The 23,163-nt window shown below is 52.1% G+C and overlaps 1 protein-coding gene across 3 annotated transcripts in view; it reads left to right on the plus strand.

Moving 5' to 3' along the window:
* LOC144931256 (5'-AMP-activated protein kinase subunit gamma-1-like) overlaps positions 1-4,532 on the plus strand; it is a 48,426-nt gene extending 43,894 nt beyond the window's left edge. For all 3 annotated transcript variants that reach the window (XM_078855066.1, XM_078855074.1, XM_078855080.1), the window contains 4 exons: positions 209-246; positions 784-930; positions 1,520-1,613; positions 3,215-4,532. In XM_078855066.1, coding sequence (XP_078711192.1) covers positions 209-246; positions 784-930; positions 1,520-1,613; positions 3,215-3,267 — 332 coding nt within the window. In that variant the 3' untranslated portion in view covers positions 3,268-4,532. The remainder of the gene's footprint in view (positions 1-208; positions 247-783; positions 931-1,519; positions 1,614-3,214) is intronic.
* Positions 4,533-23,163: the final 18,631 nt, after the last annotated feature.

Below are 23,163 nucleotides of genomic sequence, written 5' to 3' on the forward strand. Positions count from 1 at the left end.
TTATTTGGTTGGGACCCAAAGGGGTTTTCAGTAAACAAAATAAGCATCCAAAGAGCCTAAAACTGAACTCTCATTATTTCAACTGAACCGTACCCTGTGCAAGTCCCTATGTGGGCAGCGGTGCAGAGACAAATATCGGAGTGAAATGACAATGAGTTCTTGATGTCTGTCAAGTTGGTGATTGTGTGCATTTCTGTTGTTTTCATAGGAAAAGTTGTTGATGTCTACTCGAAGTTTGACGTCATTGTGAGTTTTGCCTTCCTGTGTTCCATTAAAGATGCCACCAAATAAGATACATGGCAGATACTCTAAATTAGTTAGAGCTGGTGCCTGAAAAAAATTTCACGTGCAGATATCTACTTTTTTACTATTATTTTGGGAGCAGTCATTGTTTTGTGGTCATTTTGTCATCAAAAATAAATTCCTGTCAGCAAATTCCATCAACATAAATGTGGGGCCTGGTGTTGAGTCAACTTTTTGTTAAAATTAATGTTTCAAGTCTTTACCAAAGTGTACAAGTGCATTACATTTTGAGAGTTAATTGGACTGATACTTGCAGTGAGTGAATAAATGTGTTTTTTTATAATTCTCGAACAAGGTAATACCAAATATAAACACATTTACCTGCATTTTCTCGAGGCATTGCAATCCCAGAATGAAAAGGCGTTTCCATTGAAGTATATAAAATATTGGCATCTTCTAGTCATCTTGCTGGTTTTGTAGCGACGGCACATAGCCTAGGCATAATGTCATTGGTGTTGGTCCTCTGTCGGTTCATGAAAGAATATGGCAGCGGAGAAGACCTACAATAACCTGGACATCACGGTGACACAGGCGCTGCGCCACCGCTCTCAGTACTTCGAGGGTGTAATCCGCTGCTTCCGCCATGAGAGCCTGGAGACCATCATCGACCGCATCGTCAAGGCCGAGGTGTGGTGCTCGCATTGCTCTTGGCTCTCGCACCTGACTGCCTCTCCATGTGCCCTGTTGGTCATGGATGGACTTTGTTTTTGTCCGATGTAATTACGCTGGCCAGTGCTGGTTGGTGATTGGGGAGGTGGGGGTGGCGGGGGGTGCTCAGGACCATTTCAGATACCACTCCACTACAGATGTTGGCCGTGACTAATGGCTGGCATGGGCTTTTATTCAGGAAAGCCTTGCCTCGTCTTGTTGGGATGTTTAAAGTGTTGATCAATGTTTTCTGCTCGGGATTAAATTGGAGTACATGTATTAAAACTTGCACGTGAGGGGACATCCAATAAGTGTAGATGGTTGAGCAGGCTTGCTGCACTGCCATCTCTTTTGATGTTTTAGCACAGGGTTGTTCTGACATGTTATTGCGACTTGCTGTGAAGAGTTTTAAACTGGAGTTTCTTCATCTCGTGACACGTCCAATAGCAATATTTGAATAAAATTGTGTCTCCAAAGTTCTGAAATGAATATTGGTTATTTTAGGACCGTGACACATGCGACCGCCTAAGGGAAGTTTGATGCAGCCTGGTCGTTGGCTTGCCTGCAGGTGCACCGACTGGTGGTACTGGATGAAAAGGAGGTGGTGACGGGCATCGTGTCCCTTTCCGACATCCTGCAGGCCTTGGTGCTCACACCTGCAGGTATAAACGCGCTGTGGTCCTAACACATCCGTGCCACTGCTCCCGTACCGTCTCCTCCCTCCAGCGCAGGTAGGGCGAGCGAGCGCCTGCCCGCTGAGCTGTGTGCCGTGCTCTCCCTCCCCCGTCACTACCCACCGCATGGAAGATCCAATTGGTGGAGTTGGGAGCACTTGAAGCACGTGTGTGTGTGATTTGCACCTGGGGTTGTGTGCTTTGGTGTTGTGCACTTTGGAGCATAAACAGAACAAATGCATGTTTACACATTTATCTTTGAGCCTGTGGGTTGTGGTGTTTGTTTTTTGTCCTGTGTTTATATTACTCCTTTTATAGGACATTTGCTCTATTATTCACAATTGTTTGAAGTAAATGTTAATACAATTAGTTGATGCTCTTTTATAGGATTAACTATTTTGCCCACTTATTGCATAAAGTAAAATTGTGCTATTAATTATAGGCTTTTTTAAGTCTTAACGCACTTATTTAGCTGTAATCGTTTAAAGCAAAATGACATGAGGTGAAGTAAAGTGGTTAATAATAAACAGTTGTACAATCATATCTCATGTTATCAATTTAAAATAATTATTTTTTTGCGAATAAGCCATGAACAAAGTCCTGGGTAAATTTGAAATGATCATTGTTTGTATTTGTCTTAATAACAGGACACAAGCCCTATTATAATATACAAAATAGTGCAGCCCAGCCAAAAGGCTTCTATGATAATGTAATTGAGCTTAAGAATGTTAAAGGCTGACAGTCGACAGGAGTGGACTTTGGATTCCAAATTACTTTTTGCAACCTTTTTGAAGGATGTTCACCACAGCAAAGTTTACATATAATGGAAAGTAAATGTTTTTAACGTGCCTTTTTAACACCTAGCTTCCTTACTTAGCTACCTCTTACCCAAATGATCTTAGACTTGCACTCCTTGCATGGTTTGCAGGTTATAATGAATTATGTATAAACTGAGTTGTATTAGCTAGTGCCTCTTGCGGCACAGTTGGCAAACAGATGTGCTACATTTGAGGGGTTTTAATTGCGAATAATGATTTCTGAAATTATATCGACTGATTGGAAGTTCTTTTTTTTTTAAATACAGTTGCCCATCATTTCAATTAGCCTAGAAATACACAAGTTAGAACCTTCTCTGAAAAGCACCAGGATTTAAAATACATGCAGCATGTGGGTAAGTTTGATTTCAAATACATGCAGCATGTATTTGAAATGGGTAAATTTGGTAGTTAAGCTGTTGTAATGACTTGCACTAACTTTTTACAAAATGTGTTTTTTTATATCAACTTTGTATGTATATTGCATACTTCCACTGACAACTTCATGGCAAAGACCGTCAGTCCACTGGACAACCACTGTTGACTTCCCACGGTGGCACTAATTAGACCACAAAAAAGATTAATGGCCAAATAGACCCCTAACTAGGATGTGGACTTGCAGTCTTCAACACAAGCAGATGTTTAAGATGGGTAGCTTTCTTAGGAGGTAAAAGCCTCCGAAGACAAGTTTGTGTATGGAAATAATAAGTACAATACTGTGACAGTGCAATTGTGCCTTGATAATTATTTGATTACAACTTTTCTTTTTTCCAGGTATTCCAAAGAGAAATAGATGGGAAATGCAAGACTCCAGCACGAATGTCTGAGTTGGCCGTTCATAATTCCTCATTCCATCACTCTTGGCCTCTAGTTTGCAACCCATATAGTCTGGCTGAATGAAGTTGTATTTTGTGTTCTCTTAGCTATGGAATAAGAGAGGCTTGTATTGAAAATGTCAAACTGCTGATGAAGGCTAGCGACAGGTGCAATGCGTGTCGCTTCCTTGAGATTTGCCCGCTGAAATGTCATAAATATTCTTTCACTGCTGGCTTCTCTGCCCATGATGCTGGCTTCTCTGATGGCGCATATGCTCAGCCTCTCAAAATGTTCAGCCATAATTATAACATTTTTAATTGGGCATTGCAAAAATCGGGTAATCCCCTTGGGACAATTGTGAATTGATATATTTTTGTAATGGCTCATATTCCTCTTCACTTGAAGATGCCTATACATAGATCCATCTAAGCCTGACTTGCAGCCCTACCACATCTAAGGAACTATCTGTTCAAGTTAAACTGAAGTAATGAGCATATATTATTGTGGGAGAACTATAGCACTTTGAACTCTTTGGGGATTGCCTGAATAGCAATATTTACTTGGAGTCGTATCATTGGTGCATGACTCTTTTAGCCTACAAAAGCTTTCTTGTAAACGGTTAACAGGTTATAAATATTTACACGATCTAACCCAAAAAAACGTCTATGGATGATATTAGTCGCGAAAGCCTACGTGTTTAACCGAGGTTTTATTAAATCAAAATGCCTATGCACACACCCGGCACTTGAAGTATCTGTAAGAGATTAACTTGTCTTGAATTTGTGTAACATTGAGAGACATTTACTTTACGATTTGGACCTTCAGTCATAAAATGTCTTTGTATTTCCTGCAAGCCATTCAGCATTGTACCTGCTACAAGTGTTTATACTAGGGCATGTGTGTGCATGATTTGAGCACAACATTCCCAATGAGTGCTGATAATTGATGACTGTTTTGATCACAAATGCCTTTCTCTGTATGTGATATATTTTTCTGGGGTTGTACTGTATAGTTCTAAATCTATTTGACTCCAATTTATGTAGCAGTAGAGTCTTCACTCACGTGAGTGTTGTGGCACTTATTGGGTTCGTATGTGAAGCACTAGGCATTCAATGTATGCAAGTCAGTCATTTGAGAGTAACTTTTAAAAATTATGTTAAAGGGGAATTTTCTGTTGTGATGTTTAGCCATGTTGCACCAGGCTGCCTTTCACCTACATAAATTGGAGTCTTGAATGTTTCTGCCTTCATTTAGAAGGTAAAATTTATGTTCTATAACAAACAGTATTACAGTATATGCCTTATTTGGTTTTGAATAAATATTCCAATTGCATAATTTTCCTGGTCAAAGTGTAATTTGTAACACGTGGTCCGCATCTTGAAGTTGGGTGCATAATAATCACTGAACTTTAACCAATGCTTCTGGTGCAGGGATGTTTTGGAAGAATGTATTTTTTTTATTACAGTAAATGTGTACTTTTCTATATTTGTTCAGGAGAGAAATGTTTAAGCTCAAGTAATTGTGGTGTGATTTTGCATTTATAGATACGTTTATTTTTAAGAGCAGAGAAGGACAGGATTGTTTTGGTTTTTATTTTGGGTCTCCTGGGGAATGTTCCTTTACGGATGTTATGTTTGACATTAGTGATACTGTATTTAGAACGTTTTCCTGTTGCTATAACTGGCGAAGGCATGTCTCTTTACAAGACTCATTCCAAATATGTATTTTGGTACTTCATGCGATGGTTCTAATTTATGGAGATTTTTTTAATATGAATGTTTAATATACAAATACAATTTAGTATCAACCATTAATCTTATGTTCTGATGACATGCCGATTTGGCACTTGGCTACGTACGGTGTGAAATAATTTCAACATACATGATTACCAATGTTAATAAACTACAGTAAAACTAGAATAACCTAACGACTAAGGCTGCACATTTGGCCTAAAGATAAATTTGAAAAATAGTTTATTATTGCAAGTAGATGGTTATTGAAGTGAGCTGGATTTTGGAATAAAGTGCTTTTTGGAAAGCTGACGTTTATAATTAAGAATAACTTGCATGTATTTAAATAAAACGTATTAATTGGTGTTTATTACTTTATGCAAAAAGTCCTAAACATGATGTTAACAAAATAATAACTAGACAATGCTGAACAGCAATAAGATGCGTGCTTTGAATTACACTGACAATGGAACACATGGATTTCGGAACATGTTCAAGTTGAAGGCATCCTATTGGCAGTTTTAGAAAAGTGTTTTAAGGACCTAATGTTAGAATGGAAGATTGCCTGATTGGCATGCCCAAGAGGTCATTTCCCGTGAAATATTGAGCAGTGAAATTGTCTCGTATGCAAGGTGCCATATCAACTCGCATCATAGGACCATGAAATTGTGACGGCTTTGGGAGGCCATCAGCCAGAATATAATGGATCGGGCATGAATGGTGTAAGTGAATAAATGTTAGTACATCAGCCTGGTTACACTGCAAATTGGATTTGAAATTATTGTGCTTGCATCTTTAAAATATTGAAATTCAAATGTATAATTTGGCATTTGACCAGTGGTGATAATGCAGTGCATTTTTTTCTATGATTAAGTTGCAACTTTTATAGTGCACTAGCGGGAAGTACCCGGCGTTGCCCAGGGGAAAGATATATTTCAAAACTTCTCTTAAAAACAACATACAAACACAAGTACTAGGCTATTGTGAAAGGCCCGGCGTTCTGTTTGTCCATTTGCCCAACAAAATTCTAAGAGGCTTGAAGTCCTGAATCCAAAAGTAATAGAAAGTGGTGGGTAGAGAGAGACAAGACAGACACGGAGACACAAAGACAGACACACAAGCAGAGACAACACAGACACCGAGAGAAAACAAACTTAAATCCTCCCCGTAGAGGTGGTTTAAACTTGTGTGATGTCCTCTTCTCCCCCCCCACCCCAATGCGTGCAGTTACTACTATAGTCTGTAGATATTAATATTATAGCGCTTAGTATTATTGTAGCGCGGGTGGGGGTAGCGGCCCAGCCCCCAGCCTGCAAGGTGCCACCTCGGCCGGCTGGGCAATCTAGGCGAGGCCGCAGGCTCTGCATGGGACTAGGCCTCACCACGGCAATGTTTAGTACTAATTTCTTGCTTCATTCCCTAAACTCGCGTACAGAGCAATTGTTGGGGCCGCTGGTCCCCGAAGTCCCTCCCTGCTCCGTGCCTATGGCAGGGGCTCTGCCGTTCGCCGACCCCTCGCTACTCTGCGAGCAGCTGCTGCCGTCGCTGGGCTCATCGCGTGACGGCTCCCCTCCCTGGTCCGTCCCTCCGCGAGCCCGTGTGAGAGGCATAGCTCGCCGCACGCTCTCGTTCACCTGTAAACGCTGCGTTGTCTCTCCACGAATCACGCGCTATTAAACGGGGGTCAGGGGTCGGAGGACGAATGACACTGCCCTCACACTGCGCGAGTCCCTGTGGCGATAGACAGAGCGGGGACCTGCGGACGCACCGACCCCTTCCCCCACACTACGAGCGCACACACCTGCACAGACGCGACACCCACTCTCGCACCGCTCTGCGCAGCGCTCCCACGAGGCGAGCCGCTGTATACGCAGCACTACACGCGTTCACACTGCTCAACGAGATCCCACGAGGCCACGATTCGCTATTAATGATTTATTGTTTGCTACCTGGAACTGGTTGTTGAGTCTGTATGAATCGAAGAGGCTGGCCTATTCTCCTACCCCTGGACCTATTCCCTATTTATCGGCTTACGATACCCTTTCACCTTGCTACTCACGGTTCGAAGTATTCGGCGTCCTGTGGGTTTTCCTCTATGCTCGTCTGGACACGTTACGCGGACGTCCGGAGGGCAGAGCTGGGAGCCGACTTGAACGCGGGCCTCTTGAAGAGAAGTGAGATCGCTCTACCTCGCTACGCTCCCTTTTATCCTAATTCCTGGACTCAAGCCCCCCCCCCCCTTCCCACGTACTCTTCGCTCCCCCTCCTGCCATGTGTGGGGCAGGTGCTTGTTCAATTGCTTTCTTATGCAGGGTGCCTTAGTTATGCACATTATGCGGCGGTTTCCATCACAAAGGCTCGCCGTGGGAATCTGTGTACGGGCTCCCCGCGTGCCTCCGCTCTCCAGATTATTCATACTTTCAGCTCCATCCTTTAACTCCCCTAACAATGGTGCCTGCGCGCTCAAGCATAATTATCCCAATCAGCAGCGACTACGCGCAAGAGCCCCTGCGGTCATGCTAATCACGCCGTCCCTGCCTGTGCGGGGCGCCTTGGTTATGCAACTCAGATGCGCTGCGTGTTTTCTAATGATGCTCCTCCATCACAATGCTTATGCGCGGCGCTCAATCCAACTATGCTCCTCCATCACAATGCTTATGCCACTCTTCTTGCCCCGTCGATAACTTGCGAGTGTGGGGGGATGCGTTTCAACCGCGGTGGCCGAATGCCCTTCGCCGCGACCATACCATCTTAAGGCCGGTCGCAGTGCCGCAGTGCAAAGTAGCGTCGGGGGAGGTCGTCCAATTCCCTGGTCGCCGGAAACCGTGAAAGTCAATCCCGATAAGGGCTTCTCGGATAAAAACCGGTCGATCAGGTGACCTCCCCTTCCAGCTCTATGGGTGGGGGGAAAATGCGTGCGGGTGTGTTCATGTGAGGTGAGGGAGACGCGGGGTCGGCTCCGTCGCTTGGTGGTGGCGAGGTCGTAGATGGGGCGCCTGCTGAACGGCTTCGTGGCTGCGGCATCACATAGCCCCCGGAGGTGCCAGTCCCCGTCCCGGGTTGACTGGAGCACCCTACGAGGAAACGCTGCGGGGTCCGGGGGATCCGTCCGGACCTTGTGGCTGGTCTCGGGGCGGGTGGCTCCGTCCTCTGTAGTTCCTGCGGCGGCCTCCTCCTCCACTCCAGCGGCTCTCCCTGTCCCTCGGTACCTGCGGGCTGGGGCACAAACTCAGCAGCAGAAGGGTTTAGGAGCCGTAATCCGCGTCGTCTCCTGACTGGATCGGTTCGTCTCGGGGGCCCGGCGGGGCCCATGTAGTGTTGCGAGGCCCCCCAACACGAGGGGTGCGGGTACCCCGGGATTTCGGGGCCTTCGGGCGAAGGGGTTCTCTCTCGCCGGGGCCGCTTTCCATGGTTTTAAGCGGCGGACGTTGACCACCGTCTCTCGACCCCTCTCCCCGCCATAGATTAGTACCGTCCAGGGGGAGATCTGCCGCACCACAGTCCAGGGTCCTCGCCAGTAGGTCATCAGTTTCCCCACCTGCCCGGCCCCGACGCGAGGGGTGTGTAGCCACACCTTAGCGCCGGTCAGGAATAAGGGGGGTTCCATGCGGGCCGGGCGCCCTGTTCTTGCCGCCGATGCGCGGCTTCCCCTTGCGGGTATGCTCGGCCTCGGGCTTCTCGCAGGGTCTCCATCAGGTGTTCCACGGGGCGGCTTCCCTCCTCCGGCTGGGGGGAAGGAACGCCGAACAGCAGATCTGCGGGTAAACGAGACTCACGGCCGAACATCATCAAAAATGGGGTTTGTCCCGTCGACGTGTGTACGGTGGTGGCGTAGGCGAAAGTGCGTAGGGGAGGTGTTTGTCCCAATCCCGTTGATTTGCGGCCGCCATACGTTTGAGTTTCCCCGCTAAGGTCTGATTCATTCGCTCCACCATACCGTTCGCCTGGGGGTGGTACGCTGTGGTTCGGTCCTTCTGGATTCCGAATTCTCGGCACAGTGCCTGGAACAGCTCGGCCTCGAACTCGCTACCCTGGTCGGTGAGGACTCGTTCTGGGATCCCGTGCTTAAGTACGTAATGCTCCACGAATGCCCGGGCCACCACCAGGGCCGTTTTGTCAGGGATGGCCACTGCCACGGGGTAGCGGGTGAAATACTCTACTGCGACTAGGATATACCGGTTGCCTCGATGGGACCGTGGGAATGGCCCTTGTAGGTCGATCCCGACCAGCTGGTTCGTGCGGCTGACGCGGAACGGCCTTAGGGGTACCTGGTATCGTGCCGGTTTCGGCCCGCACTGCTGACAGGCGCGGCAGCCCTGTACCCAGGCGGCCACGTCTTGTGCCAATTTGGGCCAGAGATACTGGCGACGCAGGGTCTCTCGAGTGCGTCGTTCCCCGTCGTGGCCCCCGAGTGGGTGGTCATGCACCAGCCGTAGCAGCTGGGGTCGTACCGGGGCAGGAACACAGATGCACCCCGGCTGGCCGGCCTCGGTTAACTCCCGTACCACTCCGTTCTGCACACACAACCGGGCATACAAACCGCTCCAGGGTCCTGGTAGGGCGCTCTTTTCCTCCCACAGTGCCGCCTCCACTGCCGCCAGATCCGGATCTCACTGCTGGGTCTGTCTCAGCTGCTCGTCGTTCAGGCCCGGGAAGGCGCAGCCGACGTCCTCCTGGATCCGTCCGATCGGGGCGGGGTGATCCGCCGGGTCCCGAGCCGTGGGTCCCACGCTTGCCGGGCGGTCGACGGGATCCTCGGTGCCACCTGTGAGGGTCTCTGTGGCGCACACTGCACTCTCTCGCTGGGGGGGGGTCAGTGGCCGCGGCCCCTCGGGGGTCCGTTGCCTGCCGGCAGCGTCCCCCCGTGAAACACGGGCAGGCCTCCTCCGCCCTTGTCTCGGCGTACACCGTGGGCCGCCTCGACAAGGCGTCCGCGTTTGCATGCGTCTGGCCAGCCCGATATTCGATTTGCAGGTTGTACTCCTGCAACTGCGCCAACCACCGGGCCATCTGCCCCCGTGGCTCCTTGAATGTAAGAAGAAACTGCAGAGCATAATGGTCAGTGCGTACGCGACATTTCCTGCCGTATAAATACGGCCGGAACTGCTTACATGCGAAAATCACGGCGTACAACTCTTGGCGGGTCACGCAATAGTTCAGCTCGGCCCCACTCAAGGTCCGGCTGGCGTACGCGATGACTCGTTCCGTCTCATCCTGTACCTGTGACAACACCGCGCCCAGCCCGCTGCTGCAGGCGTCGGTGTCCAAAATAAAATCGGTGGTAAAATCGGGGAAAGCGAGGGTGGGGGCGTGGGTGAGGTGATCTTTGAGAGTGGTGAAGGCCGTCTGGCAGGCCCCCGTCCACTGATAGGGGTGCTTAGGGGAGGTGAGTTGGGTGAGGGGGCGTGCAATCTCGCTGAATCCCTTTACAAATCGACGATAATAGGTGGCGAGCCCCAAAAATGATCTGATCTCCGTCAGATTCCTTGGCCGTGGCCACTCCACTACGGCGCATACCTTCTCCGGATCGGTGTGCACGCCTGCCTCGCTGACGCGATGCCCGAGGTACCCCACCTCGCGTTGTGCGATGTAACACTTACGTGGCTTGAGCTTGAGATGAGCCGCTCGCAGTCACTGGAATACCTCTCGTAACCTGGACCAGTGCTCAGACAAAGATCTACTGAACACTATCACATCGTCCAAGTAAATCAGGCACTGTTCCCATTGCAAGCCCCGCATCACCAACTCTATCAGCCGCTGGAACGTCGCGGGCGCATTGGTGAGTCCGAACGGGAGTACTCAACTCGAATAGTCCCATCGGGGTGGTGAATGCGGTTTTTGGCCGATCCTCCTCCGCCATCTCCACCTGCCAGTACCCGGACGCGAGATCGAGGGTGGAAAAATATCGCGCTCCGGCGAGGCTGTCAAAAGTGTCGTCGATGCGGGGTATAGGGAAGGCGTCGCCGAGCGTGACTGCGTTCAGTTTACGGTAATCGACGCAGAACCGGGTTGACCCATCCTTTTTCGTTACTAGTACCACCGGGGCTGACCAGGGGCTCGCCGAGGGCTGAATTATGTTATCGCGAAGCATGTCCCCAACCGCCTCTTTGATCTGGGTGCGTTCGGGTGCGCCCACTCGGTACGCAGGGAGTTTGATGGGTCGGGCTGCACCGGTGTCAATTTGGTGCTTAACAAGGTCGGTCCGACCCAAGTCCGAGTCGTGTTCGCTGAACACGTCGGCATACTCCCGCAGTAACTCGCGCAGCCGATCGGCCTCTCCCTTAGGTAAATCCGCCCATGGTACATGTAACGCGTCGAGCAGGGGAACGACCTCGGCTCGGGGAGTCGGGCCGACTCGCCAGGCCAGGTCCTGGTCACCCTCAGGACGACCGGGGTCCTCAGCCCAGAGTGCGAACACCGAGTCGTTAGAGTGGCATGCGTGCAGGGGGTGTACGGTGGCTATCGGGGTGCACCGTCGCAGTATCGCTGGGGTACTGTGGGGGTTAAACATCCGCATAAACAATCGGTCCCCATCTGCGTTTACCAACGTGGCGGATCCCACGACCCCATACCGTTTTGCCAACTCCGGGTGAGGAGTTAGCATTACCTCCCCTGATGGTCGGAGCGCGGGGTCGGTGGGGGATGTTGCCACCGGCACCAGCATCTCGGTGAGCGGCCCGATGGTGACTGCCGTCGCCAGGATAGCGGCCACAGGTGCGAAGCGGGGGCGCGTTGGTTCTCGTCCCAGAAACGGTATCCGCTCGCCGTTGCTCTCCATGGTGGCGCATCGCTGGCGGGGTTGCACGTTGAGTCCCAGCTGTTCTAAGAGGTCGGTACCTGCGATACACTCGTGACACAACGCACTCGACACGTAGAACTCCTGGGTGCACACCTGACTGCCAATTCGGACCTCCAGGGTGGCTCTCCCCAGCAACCCCATTCCGGCTCCGCTCGCCGTGTGCAGCGCGCGGTCCGGTGCCTGCAGGTGAAGTACGTCGACCCCGATCGCGCTGCAGTGCGCTGCGCTCACGAGCGAGGCCACCGCCCCCGTGTCCAGCAGGATTCGGGTACGCATTCCGTTTACCTCCCCTTCCACCAGCGACGTGGCCCCCGTGATCCCCGCCACCAGCTCCCGCAACCAGTCGCCAGGAGTCATTGTTTCTGTGGGCGTTGTTGCTGGAACCTGTGTGGAGATCACTCGCTCGCCATTATTCTCATTATCGTCTATTTGTATCGGGACCGCGTCGATTGCACCCCTAGTTGGTCCGCTCTCTAGGTGGCGTTGGAGTTTAACCCCCACGTCTGCCTAGCTCGGGTGAGTTCAGGACAGTCCCTCACTAGATGCCCTCGGCGATTGCACATATAACATGTCCGAGGAGGGGGGGCGGCTCCGTAGTGGGTCCCCTGTCCGCTCCCTCTCCCTCCCCCAGTACGCAGTTGTCCCACATCGGACTCTAATTGGGCTACCCTCCCGGCCAGCCCCCCTACTGTCGAGCGTAGTTCCCCCATCTCAGACTGGAGGGTCTTCATATTTTTATTTGCTTCCTCGCGTACTTGGGTTACCCTCTCACCTACTTGGGTTACCTTACCGTCCATTCGGTCTACCCGGCCAGCAATATCTCCCATGCTGGTCTGTAACCCGGCTACCCATCCCGGGGTTGTCTCGCGGGGTCTCTGGGGCTCTCTTGCCCGTCTCCTTATGGGGCTGGGGGGCTCCTCCTCATCCTCCTCCTCGTCAGGGATGAGGCTCGCCACGGTGCACTCCTGTCCCGACCCTCGGAGCTGCGCGCTTTCGCTGGAGAGCTCCTCACACTCAAGTGCTTGCTCAACTAGGGTATCGAAGGGGAGGCCTGCGCTACCCCTTTTGGGCTGCCACCATGCGGTGCGAGCTAGGTACCTGAGTAGCTTGTCTGCAGCTAGCGCGTCAATGACCTCCTTCGCGAACTCTGGACGGGCGATCTGGGTAAGTGATCGCACGTCCTCGGCGTAGTCTCGGAAGTCCTCGCCAGGTTGGCGTCGGCGCGCCTCTAAGGCCGTCTTTGCCCGTATCGCGTTGCGCGTGCCAAAACGCAGGTCTAATCTATGCATTAGTTCTTTTAGTTGGGTTTGCGCGCTTTCGGGTAGTGCCTCTACAAAGTCGGCTGCCCGCCCATCTAGGTTCAACGTAAGTTGTCGTAACGCCTGCGCGTCCGACCAGCCATTAAGCTCTTTAGCGCCTATGATATTGCGGGAAAACGCTTTCCATGTAGGGGTCCCCTGGCCGGTGAACACATGCCTTACCTTTGCGTGGAGTAGCGCGCCACCTTCCCGTGAAGATGTGAGGGTTCGTACGACTTCTGACACCAAATTGTTGGGGCCGCTGGTCCCCGAAGTCCCTCCCTGCTCCGTGCCTATGGCAGGGGCTCTGCCGTTCGCCGACCCCTCGCTACTCTGCGAGCAGCTGCTGCCATCGCTGGGCTCATCGCCTGACGGCTCCCCTCCCTGGTCCGTCCCTCCGCGAGCCCGTGTGAGAGGCATAGCTCGCCGCATGCTCTCGTTCACCTGTAAACGCTGCGTTGTCTCTCCACGAATCACGCGCTATTAAACGGGGGTCAGGGGTCGGAGGACGAATGACGCTGCCCTCACACTGCGCGAGTCCCTGCGGCGATAGACGGAGCGGGGACCTGCGGACGCACCGACCCCTTCCCCCACACTACGAGCGCACACACCTGCACAGACGCGACACCCACTCTCGCGCCGCTCTGCGCAGCGCTCCCACGAGGCGAGCCGCTGTATACGCAGCACTACACGCGTTCACACTGCTCAACGAGATCACACGAGGCCACGATTCGCTATTAATGATTTATTGTTTGCTACCTGAAACTGGTTGTTGAGTCAGTATGAATCGAAGAGGCTGGCCTATTCTCCTACCCCTGGACCTATTCCCTATTTATCGGCTTACGATACCCTTTCACCTTGCTACTCACGGTTCGAAGTATTCGGCGTCCTGTGGGTTTTCCTCTATGCTCGTCTGGACACGTCACGCGGACGTCCGGAGGGCAGAGCTGGGAGCCGACTTGAACGCGGGCCTCTTGAAGAGAAGTGAGATCGCTCTACCTCGCTAGGCTACTTTTTATCCTAATTCCCGGACTCAAGCCCCCCCCCCCCCCTTCCCACGTACTCTTTGCTCCCCCTCCTGCCATGTGTGGGGCAGGTGCTTGTTCAATTGCTTTCTTATGCAGGGTGCCTTAGTTATGCACATTATGCGGCGGTGTCCATCACAAAGGCTCGCCGTGGGAATCTGTGTACGGGCTCCCCGCGTGCCTCCGCTCTCCCGATTATTCATACTTTCAGCTCCATCCTTTAACTCCCCTAACAATGGTGCCTGCGCGCTCAAGCATAATTATCCCAATCAGCAGCGACTACGCGCAAGAGCCCCTGCGGTCATGCTAATCACGCTGTCCCTCCCCTGCCTGTGCGGGGCGCCTTGGTTATGCAACTCAGATGCGCTGCGTGTTTTCTAATTATGCTCCTCCATCACAATGCTTATGTGCGGTGCTCAATCCAACTATGCTCCTCCATCACGATGCTTATGCCACTCTTCTTGCCCCATCGATAACTTGCGTGTGTGGGGTGTGTGTGGGGGGATGCGTTTCAACCGCGGTGGCCGAATGCCCTTCGCCGCGACCATACCATCTTAAGGCCGGTCGCAGCGCCGCGGTGCAAAGTAGCATCGGGGGAGGTCGTCCAATTCCCTGGTCGCCGGAAACCGTGAAGGTCAATCCTGATAAGGGCTTCTCGGATAAAAACCGGTCGATCAGGTGACCTCCCCTTCCAGCTCTATGGGTGGGGGGAAAATGCGTGCGGGTGTGTTCATGTGAGGTGAGGTGAGGGGGACGCGGGGTCGGCTCCGTCGCTTGGTGGTGGCGAGGTCGTAGATGGGGCGCCTGCTGAACGGCTTCGTGGCGGCAGCATCACACAATGCGTGTTTTGTCTCGCGAAAAGAAATAAATAAATCCCACTAAATCGTTAATTAAACTCATTAAATGTTGACGGATGGGATAAAGGAATAGTGCTTGCTCACCACGGGGCTTCCGGCGTGGTACCTGGCTATTTTTTTACGTAAACCCCACAGTTTTTGAGCCAAATCCTTCGCAAGTGTGCGTCTAGACAGGCAATAAATGACGTTTATAGGTAAGACTAGCGGAAAGTACCCGGCATTGCCCGGGTGAAAAATATATTTCAAAACGTCTCAAAAACCTTACATATACATTCACAGGTACTAAGCTATTGTGAAAGCTCGGTGGGCCGTTTGTCGATTTCTCCACCAACTAAATATTAAGAGGCTTGCAGAAGTCCAAAAAGTGATAGAAAGTGGGGGGTAAATAGTTGATATAAAATGTTTCTGAAAATTGTCGACCCCGCCCCCTTAAAAATATTTTTACCCCTGTGTAGGTATATAAACGTACACATCCTACATACAACAGAGTCAGTAGTATTTATTGACTCTGTAGTTGTATCGACTGTCACAGTAGTATCTACTGAGCCAGTAGTAGCTACTGACTGTCTAGTAATATTTACTGATTGTTGCGACTACTGACCGTGGTAGTATCTACTGGCCCTACAGTACTATCTACTGACTAATAGTAACTACTGACTGTAGTATCTACTGGCCCTACAGTAGTATATAACGACTCTAGTAGTAACTACTAACTCTATAGTAGTATTTGCTGACTATAGCAGTATCCACTGACTATAGTAACTACTAACTCTATAGCAGTATCTACTGACTCGATAGTAGTATCTACTGACTGTAGCAGTATTTACTGACCGTCGTGGTATATACTGTTTTAGTATCTACTAACTCTATATAGCAGTATCTACCAACTCGATATCAGGATCTACTATCATTACAGCAGTGCATACCGACTGTGGTGGTACCTGCTATAACTATAGCAGTGCGTACCGACTGTGGTGGAACCTGCTATCACTGCAGCAGTGAATACTAACTGTGGTGGTACCTGCTTTCACTGCAACAGTGCACACCGACTGTGGTGGCACCTATGATTACATCAGTGTATACTGACTGTGGTGGTACCTGCTATCACTACAGTAGGACATGCTGACTCTATAGCAGTATATTTCGACTCTATAGCACAAACTACTCACCTGATAGAGTGCCGTGGTGAGGCCTAGTCCCGTGCAGAGCTCCCGGCCTCACCTAGATTGCCCAGCCGGCCGAGGTGGCACCTTGGCAGGCTGGGGGCTGGGCTGCAACCCCCGCCCCCCAACCCCCACCATCCCCCACCATCCCCCCTCCCACACTACAATAATACTATCTAAGTGCGATAATATTAGTATCTATCGACCCTATAGTAGTAAGTGCACACATTGGGGTGGGGGAGATAAGGACATGACACTTTGATGAATTTACCTCAGCGTTGTGTATATTTTTTGCATTTTAAACGTGAATGAGAAATCCCCCCCCCCCCACCGATGACGCGTATGCGTTGCTAAGGGCAACCCCCGGGCAGCTTTAGCTGTGTGAGAAAATAATTAATAATAGAAATATCACTAAGTTGTTCATTTAACTACTTTAAAGTTGACGGACGGGAAAACGGAATAGCGCTGGCTCACCACGGGGCTTACGGCGTGGTACCCGGCAACTTTTTTTTAAACGTGAACCCCACGGTTCGCGAGCCCAAATCCTTCGCAAGTTGCGTGCACGCAGACCCAGAGACAGACACAAAATTACGTTTATAGGTAAGAAGGACGAGCGGGAAGTACCCGGCGTTGCCCAGGCGAAAAAGACAGACACACACATTGACTTGCACACACTTACAGACATTGACCCACACACACAAACACATCAATTTACACACACACATATGGACTCACACACAGACATCGACTTTAGATACACACACATGCAGTTACATACACATATTGACGAACACACATACAACAACTCACACACACACATCGACTCGCACACACATAGACTCACACACACATCGACCAACACACACATATGGACTTACACACAAACACATATCGACTAAGACACACACACATGGACTTACACACACACATGGACCCACGCACACACATCGACTTACACTCACAAAAATCAACTCACACACATACATAGACTCACACACAACGCTCTACACACACATATGGACTCACACACACAGACATCTACTTTAAATACACACACATGGAGTTACACACACATATCGATGTACACACATACAGCGACTCACACACACACATCGACTCACACACATATGTAGTGGTGATACGCGCTGGTAGTAAGGATCGTGGGGTAGCGCGTGGTGATTGGCTGTGGGTTGGTGACGCGCGCTGACGGTGAGGGATCGTAGGTCAGCGCGGGGTCATGGGTTATGTGATGGTGATTGGCTGTGTGTTGGTGACGCGCACTGACAGTGATGGATCGTGTGGCAGCGCGTGGGGATTGGTTATGTGCGCTGGCACAAGAAGGGATCGTGTGGCAGCGCGTGATGATTGGTCGGTTAGGGTGGGTGCTCGCATCGCGGTCCGCATAGGCTCCGTCTCCTTGGAGCGGAGGGTTATATAAGGCGGTGCGCGCGGGCGCTCGGGGGGAAGTTGGTGACCAGTGAAGACGGAAGACGGAGGAGGAAGAGATAGGGCCCTGAGACACCTAGTCCCGCTGTCCTTGTAGGGACCGGGGCCCTGTGTGGCTCAGAGGCGGGACCTTGGGACCCGGGGGCCGGACGTCCGTGTGAGGACCGAGCCACGGGACCCAGTGGTCGTGATCCGTACCCAAGCTGGGGTGGGTCTAGAGCAGGGGTCTGCAACCTTTAAGACATAAAGAGCCACTTGGACCTGTTTCCGAAGGAAAAAATAAACTGGGAGCCGCAAAACCATTGCAACATTTAAAACAAATATAACACTGCATATGTTGTTTCTTACCTTATTGCTATATACAGGATCGTGCAGTCAGCTGTCAATCTGAATAAAAAAAGGACTTTTTCACTTAACAATGTAAAATATATTTTTGCAAATTAATAGCTAAATTACCTGGTTAATGGGATTTTTGCTCCTGAACCTCAGTGCACAGTGTCTGCACATCAGGGCTGTAAGACGTCACCTTCATTTTCACACAGGCTTGCAAGCTGTCATCTGTGAGGCGTGATCGATGTTTGTTTTTAATATAGTTCATGTTGGAGAAGACCTGCTCACATACATATGTGGAGCCGAAGATCGACAGGACTCCAAATGCATACTTTTTCATGTTTATATAAGTGTTGGGGATGGCATTCCATGTTTCGAATACAAGTTTGTCCTGTTTGGGAAGGTTTTCAATATCACTCCATTTATGATTCTGAGCCAGAATGGCCTTCTGACGGGCAACATCCTCAAGAGTAGCGGTCAAGCATTTGAACTTGGACACCCATATATCTTTGTCGGCTATATCGGCCAGTTCCATCTCAAGATCAGGTTGACTTACACCTGCAAATGCAGTCATATTCAATAGGGATGGATCGATCGCCAGGGGAGTGACAGGGAAGGATAATGTCGTTTTTTCCTCTCTGAACTCACAGAATCGTTTCCCAAACGAACTTTGCATTGTGGTGATTGCAGACTTGAAATATTCCAAATTTATCGTATCATGACTTTGTTTGAACTCTCTCAAAGAGGGAAAGTGAGACAGTGTACCTCTCTGTAAATCTTTGACAAACACTGTCATCTTGTGCTCGAATGCCAAAACCTCCTCCAGCATGTGCAGGGCTGTGCCTCCTTTCCCCTGAAGGGTTGTATTTAGCGTGTTTAGATGTGCTGTCATGTCTACCATAAAATGTAATTTTTCCAGCCACTCTGGCTGTTCCAGCTCAGCAAAGGTGAGCTCTTTGCTGCCCAGGAAGGTTTTTACTTCTTCCAAACATGTGACAAAGCAACGGCAACGTTATTGCCTGTCACCGGGCGGGCAGTGTGGAGCGGAGCGGCGACCTGTCAGCAGCGGCAACGCCACAGCAGGTGTCACAGTGCGCCTCCTCCCCTCGCTAGAATCCGCCCCGGAGCCGCGGTCAAGGTTCAAAAGAGCCGCATGCGGCTCCGGAGCCGCAGGTTGCCGACCCCTGGTCTAGAGGTTCCCCCGGATGCTACGGAGCTGGAATGCCCGTGTGTGTGTAGCCGGGTGGAACGTGTAGCGTGAGCAGTAGTTACCACCCGTGTCAGGTGGAACGTGTAGCGTGAGCAGTAGTTACCACCCGTGTCAGGTGGAACGTGTAGCGTGAGCTGTAGTGACAACACGTGTTATTGTGACAACCCAAGTGTGAATAAAGTGTGCTACCCATCAAGTGGTTTCCCGCCGTAGTTTACTATACTTCAACTGGCGTCAGGAGTGAAAGTCTTCCAGGCATGGATACCAGGAAGACTCATCAGACTCACGAGATTGACCGCGAGGATAACCACGACGACGCGGGCCAGCAGGCATCGGTGGGAGAAGAGGAGGAGATGCCTGCGCCACAGGACCCCTCATGGCCGCCAGACGAGCGGCTGGGGGCTGATGCCGGACTCCGCGAGGCGCACTCCCGCCTGGCGGAGCTGCTACTCGCCGCGGCGTCCATCCTGGCGGAGATCACCACGTCGGGAGGAGCGGGGACGTCGGCGGACATTCAAAAGACTCGCCTCGCTGATTCCCGCCAAAATTACTTTGCAGTTCCCGCCATTTCTACCGAGCGGACATCTTTTGACGGGAATGGCGAGCACCACGTGGCGGGGGTCCTCCAAGCGCGGCCGCTTACGTCATCGGCGCGCGCTGCGGGCCGCCATCTTCCACCTACCATAGGGGCCGCCATTTTGCAGACCGACGGTGCGGCGGGGGAGAGCCACGTGGCGGAGGACGACATCATCTTCCAGCAGCGCCTTCCCACGCTGACAGCCTTCAAGGCGGACGGCGGGGACTGGGGCGCATTCCAACGGAGGTTCCTGGCGCATCAAGAGATGTCGGCCTGGTCCGACGCTACGGCGCTGCGGGCACTGCCGGCCATGTTGGACGACGACGCGCTCGCGGCCTTCGGGTCCGCATCGAGATCGGCGCGCTCCACGCTCAAGGCTGCGCTGGGCCTCATGGCCAAAGTTTACGGCCCACCTTCGGCCTGCCGCCACCTATTTTACGGCCGACGGAAGGCGGACACGGAGACCGCGCTCGCCTACCGCACGGCGTTGCTGGCCCTCGCCGATGCCGCGTTCCCTCGTATGGACGAGGAGGGGCAGGACGCTATGGTTTTGGAACAACTGCTCAAGTTGGCACAGGACCTGGGGGTCCCCATCAACACAGCCGACAAAGTGGATATATGTTCGTTGCGTGTTGCAACGAGTATTCAAGCGCACGAGGTCCTGCAGCGGAAACAAGTGGTCGTCTGCACTGCTGCCGGGGTCTCAGCTCCGGGCCCGGTGGTCACCGAGCCCCAGGTCGTTCACCCACGGGAGGAGGCGTTCGCGGCTGCACAACCGGGGGATTGGAGGTCGGGGGGTCGCTCGCCTCTGCGATTGACCCGCAAGCTGGAGCAACCGAGACCTCCGACGTCCCTCATCACGTGCTACAACTGCGGCCTTCGGGGCCACGTGGCGTCCGGGTGCCGCGCTCCACGTCAGCGTGCCACGGGACCTCGGCTGGACGACGACCACGGCCCCAAGTCGTCCCACCTACCCCCGGCAAGTCGCGGCACTTCACATGCTCGGCCTACATACACGACACACATGGGCTGTCGCTTTGCGGCGGAGGATGGGCGATTGGGGGTCGGGGAATCGGTTCGGAGAGGGGGGTTCGTACGGTGCGACGGGGACATTAAATGGTCCGAGTTGGGCCACAGAATTGTGGCCGCGGCGGCGGGTTCGTCGGTCGTTACGGGTTTCATAGACGGGGTCGAGGTCAGGGTGTTGGTGGACACGGGAGCGTCGGCCACTATAATTTCAGACCTCATTTATAACATTCTCCCCATCCAATGTCGACCTCTGCTTCCGGTGGACGTGCCATTATACGCGGCAAATGGGGGCTCATTGGGTATTATTGGTCAGATTCGGGCGTCCATTTCCATAGGTGATATTAAATTGGCGGGACCTATTTTCGTCTCCTCTTCCTTAGCGGTTCTTTGTCTGTTGGGCACAGATTTTTTGGCTAAGATGCCCATTAAAATTCTCATGGATCAACGTTGTATTGAGCTGCCATCGGGTCGCCGTATTTCTTTTTTGTCTAACCCTACTGAAATACGGACGGCGTGCGCGACGATCCAAGCGCTAGCGACACAGACGGTGCACGTGCCCCCGGGTTCGCAGATGTTGATACCCCTCCGGTTGCGGAAGCCGTTGGGTGGGGAGACTGCGGGACAAGGCGTGCTTTTGGGTCCATCGAATAGAGCTGTCGGGGGTCTGGATTTGGCGGTGGCTCAAACGTTGGTTCGGGCTGACGGGGACCCGTTCGTTATGGTGTTAAACGCGGGTTCTAGGCCGGCCATTATTCCGCAGGGCACCGTGCTTGCTCACGCGGCACGGGTCCCTGCGGAAGAGCGCCTTGTTGCACATGTTGATCCCGTCCCGGCGCAGAAAATTGCATTGGGTGATGACCTTGAATGGGTCGATTCGCTGTGTGCGGACTCGAGTGATTTGTCAAGGGTGCAATTGGGTGCGCTGCGCGCTCTGCTGATCGAATTTTCCGAAGTGTTCAGCACGCACAAATATGATATTGGGTGCACGGACCTGTGACGCCACCACATTGAAACAGGCGATGCAGCACCAGTCCGGCAGAATCCCTTCCGGCTGAGTCCTGCCGAGAAGGAACACGTTCAATCGGCCGTCAATGACATGCTGACGGCCGACATTATTTCGCCCTCATCCAGTCCGTGGGGAGCACCTATCGTTCTGGTTAAAAAGCAAGACGGCTCCTTGCGATTTTGTGTGGATTTCCGTCGCCTGAATAAAATCTCCGTGGCCGACGCGTATCCGCTCCCCAGGATGGACGAGTCCCTGGACGCATTGTCCGGGGCGCGGTATTTTTCTACACTTGACTTACTGTCGGGATTCTGGCAGCTGCCACTCGACGATGAGTCTAAACCTAAGACAGCATTCCGGACCCCAGGGGGCCTGTTCCAGTTTAATCGGTTGCCCATGGGACTCCACTCCGCCCCCGCGACGTTTCAGCGCCTTATGGAATTGGTTTTGTCGGGTTTGCAATGGGATACTTGCTTAATTTATCTTGACGATGTCATTGTTTTCAGTAAAACCTTTGAGGAACACCTCCAGCGATTAAGAGGGGTGTTCTTGCGGATGCGTTCGGCTAAGTTAAAGTTCAAACCGGCGAAACTCCACCTTCTGCGAAAATCCGTAAGGTACTTGGGCCACATTGTCGATTCTTCAGGGATCTCCACCGATCCCGCGAAGACAAACTGTGTCAGTTCATGGCCAACGCCCACGTCGGTTTCTGAGGTCCGCAGCTTCATTGGTTTTGCGTCATACTACCGCCGATTCGTGGAGCATTTCGCCACCATTGCCAAACCCTTGCACGCTCTAACAGCCAAAGGAGTCAGGTTTCGATGGGGGCCAGAGGAGGAGGCCGCGTTCTGCTCCCTTCGGGACGCCTTGGTGGGTGCCCCGCCCTTACGTTACCCTGACTTTACGAGTCCCTTCTTGCTGGATACTGATGCTAGTAACACGGGCATTGGGGGTGTGCTCTCACAGGTCGTTGGGGGAGTTGAACGGGTGGTTGCCTATGGTAGCAGGGTTTTGTCGCCTGCGGAACAGCGCTACTGCGTCACCCGTCGCGAGTTGCTGGCTATTGTTTTTTTTGTGCAGCAATTTCGGCCTTATCTCTATGGCCGTCATTTTACGGTCCGGACGGACCATGCGGCGCTTCAGTATTCATTGAGGGTCGCCCAGCCCTCGGGCCAATTGTCACGGTGGTTGGAAGTCCTCCAGGACTATCAATTTACGACCACTTACCGTAAGGGGTTGCGCCACACCAACGCGGATGCCCTGTCGCGGTTGTCACCTAGTCCTGAATGTGCGTGCTTGATGGGGTCGGGGCGCTGTAAACCGCTGTGCCCGAGAGTGAGTTGGTCGCGGCCACGAATACGCCGATGGTTGACGTTCCCGCTAATCCTACGGGCAGGGACTCGCTACTCTCACTGTCTCTCGTTGAGTGGGGCCGACTCC

The sequence above is a fragment of the Lampetra fluviatilis genome, chromosome 1, assembly GCF_964198595.1.
Source record: "Lampetra fluviatilis chromosome 1, kcLamFluv1.1, whole genome shotgun sequence".
NCBI lineage: Eukaryota > Metazoa > Chordata > Hyperoartia > Petromyzontiformes > Petromyzontidae > Lampetra > Lampetra fluviatilis.